Below are 14,938 nucleotides of genomic sequence, written 5' to 3'. Positions count from 1 at the left end.
ATTCCATTCAACAGATTTTATTTATCAATTTGGTTTTGCAATTACAACTGTTTCATTTTCTTCTGCTTGAAGACAAAATACAAACCTTAACAGCAACACTTGCAGAGAACATTCATAACGTATCAGCCTGGTATTTGCACAAGTTGGCTTCAAGAAAGAGCCAGATAAACTGGAAGAGTCCCTACAGTTCAGTGCCTAAAGTTGGTTTAGGGGACAACACAGCTACAGATCTATGAGCTACACCTTCCACTCCAGAACACGAGGCCAAGAGAAAAATGTGAGTTGATAGTTCAGCTTTTTGCTGGGCCTGGGCACAGCCCAGTTGGTGCTGCTGTTTCCCACAGGAGGATCTGCTCGCTGTGGTGAGGCAGGACAGCACAGGGTGCAGATGTGGAACCAACCTGCCCTCACCCCCACAACACCAGGGGAACAATCCCAGCCCCTGTGCATTTGGCAGGCAGGGCTGAGCAAGCTGTGCTGGTGCAGCCCCCCCTGGATAGGACAGCACGGATCTACTGCAAGTCAGAGTTTCCAGCTGAGATCCCACCTCGGGGATCCCTGGTTTCCTCAGGTCTGCAAAAGCAGCAACTGCTGGCTCCAAGGAAAACTTACTAACTAAGGCAAGGCGTTCCTTCTAGCCTTCCAAACAAAATCTGAGGCAAAAGATTAAGCAACTTTAAGGCACTTGAAACATTATTTTCAGTTTGCTTTACCAGCACGCTCGACCAGCAACCTAAAGCAGGGCCAGCACAGCTCATGGATAAAGCATTTTAGCAATGTTTTACTGAGCAACAACTTTTTTTTTTGTGGCACTGTCTTCCATGCTTTGAAGTGATCTGTAGCAGCTTTGTGTCAATTTCCCAAATGATAGCCCTTTGAGGCCCAACAAAATAATAGGCTAGGGATAGAGCTGGCTTTGCCAAGAACTGTCACAATTTAGAAGGGCATTTTGCTGACTTCAAAGCACAGATACGAGCTCATGGATATCTTTTTCTCAACAAACAAATGTCATAAAGCAGTTCTGAGAGAGAGGACAGGTGATTTCACAATAAGGCCAAGGATACACCATCGAACCCCCACGCATACTGTTGCTGGAAACTGGCTGCTCACTCTGCTGTTCTAATAAACCTAAGCTGATTGTCTTTGTTTTGTTTAGAAAAATAAAAGCTAATGAAGTCAAAGATACAGTACTGGTGAGTAACTTCTGCATTTTGGAGCCATGATGCAGCACAATAGAAACAATGCCACTCGAAACTAGAAGAACACACGAAAGCAACTCTGTGAACTTTCAGGTTTCCCACTGAAGTGCCCTCAATTTGCTCCATATTTAAGTTCCACTGCCATGACTCTGATCTGCATTGCTAGAATTTTGTACTGGTGCCAAATTCCAGTCAAGTCCAAAACGGTGAGACTCAAAAATTGATCCTGAAATTGATGATCAAAGGTTCTAATCAAAAGTTATGTGTTATGTGCTACACCCACCACTTGATTTTCACTATTATTTCCATTTTTCCCGTGCTCTTGTTGTCACAGGTGCTCAAGTCAATCAAGTTGGAGAGGTCGTACCTTTGACACTGGGATCAGGTGGCTGATCCAACCAAGGGAACACCAAATGAAACCACCACTATTTGGCCAAACAGATTTCCTTAACCAGTTCACTGCAGGGTAACACAAGCTTGACGCCAAGAAGTGAGGAGGGGAAAGAGAAAAGGTGTAGCCCTGGCAGCCCCAGGACTACAGGAATCCTGACTAGAATCAGGTCAGCAGATCCTCTGAGCTACCCTCGATTGCTCCTGCAGCAAGAAGGCAAACAGGAAGGGGGGAAAGAAAAAATAAACCCCTGAAATTAGCTGCAACAAGTTTAAGAACCATTTGAATCAGAAAAGCCTCTGGACTTCCCAAACACCACTGCTTCAAGTATCAATAATAAGCTGTTGGCTTTTTATACAGGGAGTGAAATGAATTTTATCACTAGTTTTATGGTTGGTCTTCGTAGGCCAGAACACAAAAGTAAACAAAGCTTTTGGTTTAGAGCTGAACTTTGCTCCCTTGCCCTCAGAAGAGGTAAATAAGGGACAGTTATTTAGTGTAAAAAGTTTTTAATCTGGAATGCTCAAGTCCCATGTATTCCATTCTATACAAAGCCAGTACTCCTGTTTTATTTATCTTTGAGATAGGTGGGATGCTTTTGCAGCCTACTGATTTTTAAGGCACTACTCTTCATTTCCTCTTTAGAAGGGTTTTCCCTGCATCCCCTCTCCAATATTAATTGGAAAGGGAACAGGATTCCTGTCTGGGATGCAGTATTTCATCAGGCAAACTTTCTTCTTGTGTGAAAAAAAAATAATGGGTGATGTTATTCTGTTAATACATGATATACTTCTACAATGTTGTTGATCTTTCTCACAGCACACTAAGAGCCACAAGCTGGTGTCAATGGTGTTTCACTCCCTGAAGTTATTCACCAGTGATTCACATCTGGGTAAAACTGAAGGGATACTGTGTAAAATGTTGATTAAATCAGCCTTCCCAACAAGTCATCATGAGATTGTCTACTCAAGACAGTGTTGCCACTGAGTGAGAATCTCTGAACTTCTACGTTTGGCAGATCAAAAACCAAAGCAGTCCCACAGCAGCAGCCACTAAAGAAAGTAAAGACAGCCATTAGAACCCATGCAGCATATTGCAAGTAATCCTGTTGAAGAGATTCATATAACTTCTTGCCAAGTCTAAGGTTGCAAAAATATTCTTTTAAAGTCTTCTTTTGGGGATTTAGAGGATATTATGAACTGCTGTCTTCCACGAGCAACAGAAAACATTTTGGTTCAGTGAACTACAGGTGTTGGGCTACTAGTCCATTCCAGGGGCAGGTCCTAAAGTGTGTGATAGTTTCGGTCTTTCGACTTGCAGAATTTGTAGAGGAAGAAAACAACAGCCTGCAGGCCCAGAACAAGGACAATTCCACCTATGAAACTTGCAGCATCAAATGTAGATTTGCGTGGCAGAGGTGCAGGAGTCACAGTAGCATTGGTACCTGTTGAACACCACATCAGAGTCTGTAAGTGTGAGACGCTCGCCACAGTTCCACAGATCTTTTGTCCTGGCTTCCTTATTTACTCAGGATTACCCAAAACATCCAAACCCCAGTGACAAAAAATAATCAAAAGCCATGTCAGCAGCAGCATCCAGAGCAGTGATACTGAAATTCTAATTGAAGAGTGTTTGTACAAGGCCAGAGTTATTTATAGGCAACCTGCTCTGGACCTCAACACCGAGCAAGTCCCAGCTGGACTTTATTTGGACTTCAACAAGCCAAAGCTTTCCTCCTTTACACAGAATATACTATTGATATCCTGACATTCAAAACATTTTCCAATCTCTGCTGCTCCCTCCACTTGTTCTGGGGGTGTTTTTGTTGGTTTTTTTGTTTTGTTAAATTCAAATAAACCCATTATCTTCCATCTCCTTTACTGCAGGAGCCATGACACATGAATCTGGAAGTAACAGCCACCTGCTGCCTGCTGGTTTTGAAGAGCTTTACTTCATGAGAGCTACTGATGAAACAGCATGTTCAGGACTGATGCTGAAATAAAATACTTCAGCTTTTTCCCCATCACTGTAGCCCAATTATTTCTTTTTAAATAGGTACCCCGTTATTATGGAAAAAACAAAATACCACCTCCCAAAGACAGGTGAGTTACCAAGTGACTTCCAGCCACAGTAAAAGCTGGCAGCTGATTTCATTGGACCAAAATGTTCCTGACTTTTCATCTCACCCACTGGATCTGTTTCTCAGGGCATCACCTCCTACACAGATACATCACCTCAACAAAATTAGATGTGTTAGAAGTGACAACAGCAGATACACCAATACTACTCCACTGTTGCCAGCTGGCAAGCCTTTCAAAATAATGCTTTTTAAATGACACTAATTGCTAAGTATTTTAATTATGCAAGTAGTAGCAGTTACCTGGGACACTGGTGGTTCTGGCAGCTGAAGTAATGGCAGTTGTAGGTAGAGGAGTATGTGTGGTTGCATTGGTGACATTGGCTGTTTGGGAGAAGACACAATGCACACACCTTAAGCTTCAGAATGAAGTTTGCAAGCACTGAAGTTCTCATGTAAATGATTTGTCTTATTTTGCTTAAACGAGGATGAACTTTCAGAGAATCACAGAAGGGTTGGAAGGGACCTCTGGAGATCAACCAGTCCTCCCCCCTGCTAGAGCATGTTTACCTAAAGCAGGTTGCACAGGATCACATCCAGGAGGGTTTTGTCCAGAGAAGGAGACTCCACAAGCTCTCTGGGCAACCTCTCTTTGACCTCAGACTGTTCTCCCCCCAAACGTACACATTAAGCCAAGTTTCTGAAGTAAGGATATCTTTTTTTTTTAAGCTTACATTCCATTGTTATCCAAATATTTCAAGGTTCTCCACAAATCAGACAGTGACTCTTCCTTCAGACAAAACCACTTTCCTTTCAAGTACTAATATAAATGCTGGTATTTGAACAAGATTCAAGACAGCTGCTTCAAGACAACTGAGAATCTGCCTTAAGGCAAAGGACTTCCCATCAAACAGCCCTTATCATCAGTTAGTATTTATTATACCAAGGAAGCATTTAAAGTAGTATCTCTAGACAGGAGATAAAGACTAACAGGGCAGCAAAACTCTTTCTCCCCCTGTCTGCAAAACACAAACTGAACAACATCACTGGAATAAGCAAACACTCACCTGTAGCTAGACTGTCTCCTGTAAGCTCTTCTATCCTCTGGTCTCTGACCAGCCTCCCCCCACCCCCAAGTTTAGTATTACTGAAAATTAATTAGTATTCCACTGTGCCCCTGGGAGAAGTGCCAACATTTGTAGGTTTACTCAAAGCTGCACATCAGTCACCCTACTCTACATCAGGCCGTTCTGAGCCTAGTCAAGTATCAGCTCGTTACCTCCAAGCTCCCTTAAGCAGCAGATGCTTTCAAACATTAGCTGTTGTTTTTTTTTCCCCAATAACTTCACTGCTAAGATGGCAGCACGTGCAAGAACAGAAATCTTTGAACTAGGCAACAACCAAAAATCTAACTCATAAGAATTCACGATTAGTGGAAATAACCAATATAATTCAATTACCACTGAGCCAGTTCTTAATCATATTGGAAAGAAGCATTTTCTCTCTTAAGAGAAAGAAAATCTCTTAAAATCCACTTCTTCCAAACCTTGAGACCATTTATGTATTCCATACATCAGATGGTTAGTGGTCATGCTACTACAGTGAGCTGTGGAAAGGAGCCCTTGTCCTTTATTTTCTTCACCAGTTCCCAACTTAATGCCATTCTGTGTTACCTGCAGGAGTATGAGCTGTGGTAGCATTGGGAGATGCTGTGGTAGTACTGGAGGGTGATGTTGTAGAATTGGAGGGTGATGTAGTATTGGAAGGTGACACGGTAGTATTGGGTGAAACAGCTGTAGGAGGTATAAAAGAATAAAAGTTACAGACTTATGACAGTATTCAACTAAAATGAAAAACTAAACCCAAACTGAACAGCAGCAGGCTGGGTTTTAGGGAATTCATATAGCAACAAGTTGTGCTGTAGCTTTGGTTTGAAATGACAAAAGCAGTTGAGTGTTCAACCCACCACACTAACAGCTAAAGCTGCACATGAAATCCTTGCCACAGGCAGCCTGACCAAGGCAGTGTTCACCTGGCAACTTGAGATTCCTCAGAGGAAACAGAAGGGACAAGAGCCCTATTGTACAAGCATAAACTGTGCATGCTTTGTATCTCGTTTCCTACTGTGTGCAGCACAGTGTGCAGTGCTGTGTGTGCAGTGCTGCTTCCCAGCCTCACTGCAACTAAAACTGCACCTGACCTACCAAGTTCAACTGGAAATGAGAGTTGTTGGACAACTGAAGCAGTATGGGGGAAAACAAAACATCCTCCAGAATCTGCAAGTTCAGCTAAAGCTTTCTGTGCTGAGAGCTGCTGCTGGCTGTAGGTGCTCTCAGCTTCAGCTTGTGCTGGAAAAAAACCTCCAGATCTGCCTGCAACTGACTTAGGACCTCAGTTAATCACACAGGTTGATCCAGGCAGTTGTTCAGTGTTGTTCACAGATACACAGCAAGCTTCCTGCTGAAATACATTATGTCCAGAAGCCTTTAGTGCTCAGGGTCATTCAAATGTCTTCATTTACATCTTGAAACAACTCAGCAGGTTGGGAAACCAGAACCAACTGTTTCTACAGGGATAGGTTGGATGTAGCACAATCTACACCCTCTCAGGTCCCACTTGCATCAAGTCAGTCTAGGTCCACCTTCATGTTTTTCCCACTGACCCCTGAATGTAGTGCCAAGCCATGACACTAAGAGCTGATGAGGTACATGGGTTCCTCTCCCACCAGCAAGAATCCTCTTCTGGAGGTGACAACTAAGTCAGTGTGCAGAAACACAATCACTTGACAGCATCACTACAGGTTTAACAGGAACAGTCTGTAGAAATCCTACCCTCAGATGTAGAACAAGGCACTGTAACATGCTCTCTTTGGAAGGCACTGAAAAATGGTACTTTTAACACTCCTGATTGAGGAGCAATTGTTAAAATTTCAGAAGCAACACTGATCCTCACCACATGACAGCCCTCAGCAGCATGGAAGCTGCATCCTTGCTGCTGTGAGCCAGGCTCTTTAGCAGCACTGCTCAACTCATCCAGGCAAGAGCAGTAAGAATTTTCATTTGCTGGTCTAGATCTTAAAACCAGAGAATCCTATTTCAAGTCCATTTCTCATCAGCCTTCAGAAAATCTACAATTGGGGGGCTTTCACAGAAGTGAAATCCAAGATTTAACCTAAATGATTCGTATCCTGCAAATCTGCTCCCACAGCAAGCACCAGTTAATGAAAAGACTGGAGCAGATCTGCAACTGAGCAGGTTCCTAACATGAAGGATTTACCTTACACAGTTCTGTAACCCAGACCTTGCACATCAGCACTGCACAAAGAGCTGTGCTAGTTAATTAAAACTGGAAGGTTCTTAAGTTGTTGCTATTTACTGCTTCTCGGATGAAGCTGTGGACTCTGTAGGTGAAACTTTTTTGTGTTGAATATGAAGCTTATTGTCTTGAGGATGCTGACAAGCTCCTTGGGATGTGCTTTATCTAACAGAAAACCATCACCATTTTACCCTAAGCAACCAAGGCAGCAGCCACAGACATGTCAGGCTTCTTGGAACAGCAACACTACCCCAATGCACACTGAATGTGTGCATTTTATTCCCCCATATTATAGGCTTAAGCTGGAAGCAAAGGGCTTGTTTACACACTTGCACATGCTTATGTAAATTGTAGAAGGCAATTAAGAAAGATCAGCAGATGGAGTTCAGTGCAACTGCTTCACATTAAACCATGTCAAAGTTGAGTATCTAAATACTTACGAGAACACTCCTCTTCAACTGTGCAGTTGCCCTTTTCTGTCTCATTCACACATTTTGCTTCTGCTAAAAAAGAGACAAGATTATTTACAGTAGCAGAACCTTAACGTGTTCAAGACGTTGCTCCTAAATACCAATAAAGTGTTCATAGTACTAATTCAGCACCAACTTCCAGCCAGGATAACATCAAAGCCACTTAAATAAGCAGGACTTGAGTGTCATATTAATAATGAGAAATTACAAAAGTTCTTGTATTTTCTTTCACTACAGTTATTCCACCACTCAAATCAGCATTTAATAACAACCCATGGTTATGCACCATTTTGCAGTAACAAAGCTTGGTATTTTTTCTTCATAGCCTATAAAATCAGACAGTGTTTCTACTACCTGTGGCATTTTTCATGTTAACCATCTGGCATCTCAACGGCAGCATAATTTTAAAAAATCATCTTACTGTTTTCAAAAAAGCTACACGTAAGCAAAACTTAATTCTAGCTTTTCAACTAGGTCCTCGACCTTGAAATTGCTGAAGAAATCAGTTTCTTATTCTGTGCCTGCACACCCTTCTCCCTTGGCTCAGGTTTTAACCTCTCCCTCAAAGTTACACAGCTCTCTTGGGTGTCTGCAGTATTTGCCTGCTGGTCAGACAACACCTGCAGAATTCAGAGAGAGCTTCTTGAAGGACACTTCTACTGGACAAGTTACATCCAAAATCCTGTTTGTTGGTTCAAAAGCATCTTAGCCTTCATCATCTATAATCCAGTGGTATAAAATCATTATTACACTCAAGCCATTTTCTCCTCTTACTCTGTTTCCACCTCACATAAGCAGTACAAATAATCCACCTGAGGAGCACCTATGTAGGCTTTGTACAACTTTGTCAACAGTAACTTCACCTCCTCCAGGGCTGAGCACCTAAATGGTCCCTTAAATGTAGTTACATGCAACTCTCCTACAATGGGAAAAACGAGGCTCTGAGTGAGACCAGCTCATGTTTACAGCACCCTCAGCAAGTCTGCTGATGACACCAAGCTGGGTGGTGTGATTGATATGCCAGAGGGATGGGATGCCATCCAGAGGGACCTGGACAAGCTGGAGAAGTGGGCCCAGGTGAACCTCCTGAGGTTCAACAAGGCCAAGTGCAGAGTCCTGCACCTGGGCAACCAGAGATGTGAATACAGGTTGGGGGAAGAGGGTGGTGGATCACTGGAACAGGCTGCCCAGAGAGGGGGTAGAGGCCCCGTCCCTGGAGACATTCCAGGTCAGGCTTGCTGGGGCTCTGAGCAACCTGGTCTAGTGTGAGATGTCCCTGCTTATTGTAGGGGTGTTGGATGAGATGATCTTTAGAGGTCCCTTCCAACCCAAGACTTTCTGTGATCCTATTCCCTTCAGAGGGATGCAAAGGGGATGTGCCTGCATGTCAGAAACCACTCCTGACTCAACAGTAAACACAAGTGACTAGTTTGTTCTAAAAACATTCTGAACCATCTGGAAAACATTAGCTAATCAACAGCACAGATTTAAATCAGAAGCCTTAAAAATCTGGGATTATTTTGAAGATGTTCAGCTGTCTCCACATCAGAACTTAAAACGCTTAACAACAGATACAACGTATGAGCTAATTCTCTCTGAGGTTATCAACCAGAACAGTGTATTTGTACAACCAACATTAGTGCAGATGAAGTAGGCCTGGCTAGGGTTAAGGTTCTGCACTCTATACTCCTCCTTACCTCCTGGACAGCTGACCCACTTGCAGCCCGTTACCTCTTTGTCACCAACAATGCACAGACTGCAGTTAGAAAAGCTTTCACAGGTGCCTAAAGGTAAAAGAAGTGAAAAATGCATTGATTACGACAAAATTACCAGTGCCCAAAGCAACTTCACCCACAGAAACAAGTCTTAGGCTCACACCTGCCCATGTGTACATCTCCCACTGAACTACCCACAGTTGAGGCTACAACTCAGGAAGGCATCTGGCAAGACACAAACACATTTCCCTCCAGACACCACTGATCCTCTAAATCCAGACCCCACACGCACAGGACAATTAAACCTCATCCAGCCTCTAACTACAGCAAACTCAGACAACACAGGACACGCTGCTCCCGTGAAGTTACTGGAGTCCACCAAACTTACTCTGCAGCTCATTGAGACCTCAGATGGAAAGAGCTTTGTTCCTCTGCATTCTTCCTTTAGGCAATACAGCCAGCTATCAACAACCCTACAGCAGAAAGCAACTCAAGTATGGGAAATAAAGACAAGAACCTACAGGACTTCATATGCAAATGCATACAAAGGAGATCAGAAAGCAGAAAGAAAGTCAATCTGTTTCTGTTTTCACCTCAGCAGAAGCCAGCGACCTAAACAGTCCAGCTTTTTTATGTCAATCTCAGTCAAATACCATTGCCTGAAGAACACAGTGACAACCCGTCCACAAATAAGATCTCCCATATATAGCTATAACTTTACTGCATTAGTTTTAATTAAGACTTACTCCTCCAGCCACCACGCTCAGGAAACCCACAGACACCCCACAGGCTCCTTATACCACAGACCCTCCGGCACATTTCACACCATATCCACCTCCTCCAGGCACCCTCCTGTGACCTTCCACTTCCCTCCACTCTGCTTCCTAGCGAAGGCAAGGCTGCCACGCGCAGCATTTTGGCAGCCAGCACTGAAATTTACATTTCAAGACAACTACCAATGCCCCGAGTTCAATATTCTGGCAACTTGGATTCAGCCTGAACCCATCTGGCCTTCCTCTGGGGTGGCAGGATCAGGCTAGAAAGGCTGGCACCGTTTCCTCACCTTCAAGAGACGTAAGAAGGTATGAAAAGCCCTTTGTTGGTTTGCATCTGCGAGGCATGCAACAGCCTTGGCCTGTTTTCCCCTTAGAAACGGGGCACTTAAAACCACCACCAGAGCTACAGGACAGCTCCTGGGTAGCAGATTTCAGGTTAAAAAGCCACGTATTTCTCTGGGTATCTCTCTGGAGGAGGATCCCGGCACTCGCTTCTGATGAACTAACATTCCCTTCTGCAAATTCACTGGCTTGACAGGGGAAATGGGGCACAGCCCGTGGGTGCAGCCAGGGGGACAGTCCAGGCAGCCAGCTCCTTCCAGGTGCACTCAGGTTTTTAGCTTAGTTTCAGCACAGCTTTCCCAGGCTGGCACCAGGGAGGGATCTGCGAGAGCAAGCAACCAGGAGACGTTTTTATGGCAGCAAAAGGCTCCTCCAGAACGAGCTGCTGAGCCCAGGATCGGCAGCAGAGCGTCAGGTGTTCTCCCAGTGCTGCTCCTGCCGGGAAAAGCTCTCCTCGGGGTCTTCAGATGGGCTGGCAGGGAGCTCCTCGCTCTCCCCACCGGCAGAGGGGGAAGAAAACCTCCCCCGGCATCGTGAGCCCGTCTCTTCAACCACAGGCAAAAAGCTCCCGTCTGCTCGCAAGACAAACCCGTCGGGCTGCCCTGCCAGGGTGAATTCGGACCTTCCCCTTCTGCTTCAGGCGGGAACCGGGAAGCACCGAGCCCCTGCCGGAGCCGGGCTGGCCCGTCCCGCGGCACCGGGGAGGGTGCTCACCCTGCGGGCAGCAGCTGGGGCGGCGGGAGCGGCCAGGAGGCCCGGCGGGAGGGGAGCGGCGGGTCCCGGGGGCTCCGCACGGGCAGACGGCGCCGCTCCCGGCCCCGCTCCTCCCCCGAGCCCCGGGCCACGTAACCCCTCCGGCAGGCCGGGCCGAGCCGGAAGGGCTTCGCCCGAGGGCGAGAAACGAAACCGGCACACGCAGCGGGAGCGGGAAGCGCGGGACGGGGCGCGGGCAGCAGGAACTCCCGCCGCCGGGAGCGGGGTGCGGGGCTGCGGGGTGCGGGAGGGAGCGGGCTGCCCGGAGCCTCCCCCGCCCCCAGCCCCCCGGGCACCCACGGTGGGGCAGGGGGTCGGTGCCCCCGCAAACACCGTGCGGGGCTGCCCCGCCAGCAGCCGCCGAGGGAGGAGGAGGAGGAGGAAGGGTGGGATGGGATGGGGGTGTCGCGAAGCTCTCACCGCGGGCCGAGGTGCCGCTCCCGGGGTCCCCGGCGGGCAGCCCGCAGAGGCAGGCCAGGCAGAGCGCGGCGAGGGGCAGCGCGACGGTGCGGGCCATGGCGGCGTGCGGGAGGGCGGCGGCGATGAGGAGGATGATGACGACGACGATGAGGAGGAGGAGGAAGGTGGCGGCGCCGGCGCTTCCCGCTGCTCCGCGCCCCGCTCCCGCAGGCCCCGCGCGCCCGCCCCGCCCCGCACGTCACCGCCCCCCCCCCCCCGCAGAGACACGGACCGGCCCGCCCCGCCCTCACCACGTGACCGCCCCGCCCCGCTCCCCGCGCGTCACCGGCTGCCCAACAGCCCCGCCCCGCCCCCCTCCGCGGAACGGCGGCCGCTGATTGGCTGGGGGCGGCGGGGGGGGGCGGGGCCAGAGCCCCGTGGCGGGAAGCGCGCGCCGGGCATCTCCCTGGTGAGGAAAGGCTGAGGGAGCTGGGGCTGTTCAGCCTGGAGAGGAGAAGGCTGAGGACAGACCTTATCAATGCCCACAAGTGTCTGAGGGTGGGTGCAGGGAGGCTGGAGCCAGACCCTGCTCAGCAGTGCCCAGGGACAGGACGAGGGGCAACGGGCACAGGCTGGAACATGGGAAGTGCCCCTGAAAGATGGGGAGAAACTTCTTGGCTGTGAGGGTGACAGAGCCCTGGGACAGGCTGCCCAGGGGGCTGGGGAGGCCCCTTCTCTGGAGATATTCCAGCCCCTGGATGCAGCCCTGTGGGACGTTGTCTTGGATATAAATGTCAGTGAATTTTTCAGAATTTAGTTCTGAAAAGTGATGAAGTGACTGAAGTCGCACGCTCACTTCGTTTATCAGTCATTCTGCATGTCCATCTACTGGAGTGTTAAAGTAAAATAGTTCAGTCATCCCAACAATATGATTGAAGTTGCCGCCTCTTTAATAAGAAGAGGTGATTTTCACTTTCGTTATGAAAACGCTGTTTCTGTTCTAACTTTGAGTGAGCAGCCTGCAAAATAAATTGAGGAGCAGCATAAATAGACATTGTAGCCTAAGTGGAGCTGCAGCAAGGGTTGAATGTGGGAGTTTGTTGTGGCTTCCACTCATCCCTCCTGGCCAGGTCTGCAGAGGTTTTTATGTCTTCTGGGACAAGGACCAAGGGTGTCCTCCTGGGATCAGGGCTTGATTGACAGAATCTCTTGTGATTTCACTAGATATCTGGCAACTGAACTTGGGTTTTCCTTTGTGAGGCCTAGAGGAAAGCTGGGGAGGGGCTTGGGACAAGGGCAGGGAGGGAGAGGACAAGGGGGAATGGGTGAAAACTGGAGGAGGGGAGATTGAGGTGAGACATGAGGAGGAAATTCTGGAGTGTGAGGGTGGTGAGACCCTGGCCCAGGTTGCCCAGGGAAGCTGTGGCTGCCCCATCCCTGGCAGTGTTGAAGGGCAGGTTGGATGGGGCTTGGAGCTGGTGGGAGGTGTCCCTGCCCATGCAGGGGGTTGGAACTGGATGGTCTTGAAGGTCCCTTCCATCCTTAACCCTTCTGTGATTCTATGATTCTGTTGTGGGTTATTTTTATCAGTTGATGCACTGGACACAGGAAGTGCTGTGGCTGCTGCAGTCTGCATTTCATGAGGACTATGTGCTAAAAGTCTCTCCTTTTGAACAGGACAACAAATAAGGACGTGTTCAATGTGACTGATAAAGGACGAGGCTTCTAATCAGTGTGTCTATATATGCAAAAAAACTGGGAGAAAATTAAGTACCAAACACAACAGAACTAAGGTTACCAGCAGGGCAAGAAGTGCAGCTAGAGCTCTTCTCCACAAGCAAGTGAAAACATGTCTGCTGTGGAATCCTGGGGGCTGGTGGGAATCCAAGGGAATGATAAATGCGGTTTGTCTGTTTTTTCTTAAAGTCAGCAACTTGGGGCTTTGTTGTAGCAGAGAGTCAGCAGGATTATGGCAGCCTGGCTTGTTGTTCTTGGATTTAAAGTATCACATTCTTCACTGTCTTCATTTTTCATCGCACTGTTATATATACTTCGTGGTTAGGAGGGCATTAACCTCTGGTTTGAATCTGTAAGGAACTCCAAGCACTGTGTTACTGGAAATCTATGTAAAGTCCTTGGCAAAAATGGGCAAAAGTGAAGGGTCTGCAAATGTCCATTTTAGGGAAGCATGTTTTAAATGTAATTAATGCCCAGGAACTGCAGATGGTGTTGCAGCAGCTGGGTAAGATGTGATAAGAAGGCTTTGGAAGAGGTTCCAGAGGAGTGTGCTGCAGTTGGGCAGGGTGGCAGTGAGTGAAATAAAATAGATATATTGGTGGATAAAGTGAAGAGAACGTCTGTTTGGGTCAATATGTGCACATCTGTGTCCGTGTCCAAATTGTCCTTTTCACCTGGGCAGAAGAGACGACCACGTGAAGTGTCAATCCCCAGTGGGTGTTCTGAGAAGGAAAACACACCATCCACAGAGGTTTGGGGTTATTTTCGTGGCACAATGAGGCCCTTGTTGGATTCTGGTGCCTTTCACTGCCTCTGTCACTGTTCAGGAGGAACACACCCAGTCCTGTGCCTTCCCTGCTTGCTGGGAAGGGAACTTCTCCTGACCCAGCAGTTGGCAGTGGAAGTCTTCACCTCTCCACCTGCAGACCAACCCTGACTTACCCAGCTCCTTGGAGATCCTATGGCTTACCTCTGGGATTGTGAGTCCTCTGGGTGCTTGTGAACCTTCTGGATGCTTCTGCACACTATTTCTCTGCTCTGGCTCTCTCAGAGGAGGCAAAGCATTCCTAGTGCCTTGATCAGAGATGTGGTTACCAAAGAAAACATGGCACAAAACATCATTCTGGCTTGAGGTTGAGATGATGCTTTCTTTCCTGTTTCATCACCTTGAGCTCCTTAAGCACATCCCACCTGCAGGTGCTGGGGAACCAGGGTTGCAAGACACCCTCTTTCTTTTTGGTGACCTTAATGGAGGATGAAAGGTTTTACCACATTCTGCCTGGCAGAATATCCTGTCGTGACCAATGCAAAGACAGTAATTGTGGCTTCTCTGAAGGATCATGATGCCTGAGATGCCAAACATTTCCTGGTTGTGCTCCCTTCTTCTCCTTGTAATATTTTCCATGTGGTGTAACTTCAACCTGGAGAAGACCTGCCATGGCTGACCAAGCCAACAGCAAATCAAAAGTCAATCAATTGGTTGTTCAGCATTGTCCTCTGTAACTTGCAGAACTAAAACTGGTTTTCTGACCTTTATCTTTAAACACTTGAATACAATTTAAAATACTTGCAAGAAAAAAGAGCCACTAACCTCTGTCCCTACACTGAGTTTCAAAGCCATATCCTTTCATAGCCATAGTCTCTATTACTTATGAAATGTAATTTGTCAGGAAATGGGTTATTTTAGGAAGAAAATACAATCCCTGTCTTTTCATCTTTGTCATAAAACTGTGAAGTGAAAAAATAATTCTTCTCCAGGCAGTT

General features: G+C 47.2%; 1 protein-coding gene across 2 annotated transcripts; it reads right to left on the bottom strand.

Moving 5' to 3' along the window:
* Window position 1: 1 nt before the first annotated feature.
* On the bottom strand, window positions 2-11,685 carry CD164 (CD164 molecule). 2 transcript variants are annotated; one of them, XM_051613191.1, is made up of 6 exons: window positions 11,459-11,685; window positions 9,150-9,236; window positions 7,423-7,485; window positions 5,341-5,460; window positions 3,971-4,051; window positions 2-3,034 (listed from the first exon to the last, which is right to left on the bottom strand). In XM_051613191.1, exons 1-6 carry the CDS (start codon window positions 11,553-11,555, stop codon window positions 2,874-2,876), a joined length of 609 nt encoding a protein of 202 aa, XP_051469151.1. In that variant the 5' UTR covers window positions 11,556-11,685; the 3' UTR covers window positions 2-2,873. The 2 variants fall into 2 exon arrangements, with proteins under 2 accessions (XP_051469151.1, XP_051469152.1); XM_051613192.1 differs by lacking the exon at window positions 11,459-11,685 and adding an exon at window positions 10,231-10,870.
* Between the last annotated feature and the right edge of the window lie 3,253 nt (window positions 11,686-14,938).

Source organism: Apus apus, chromosome 3, assembly GCF_020740795.1.
Source record: "Apus apus isolate bApuApu2 chromosome 3, bApuApu2.pri.cur, whole genome shotgun sequence".
Taxonomy (NCBI): Eukaryota; Metazoa; Chordata; class Aves; order Apodiformes; family Apodidae; genus Apus; species Apus apus.
This window is presented reverse-complemented; position numbering and strand designations above follow the sequence as displayed.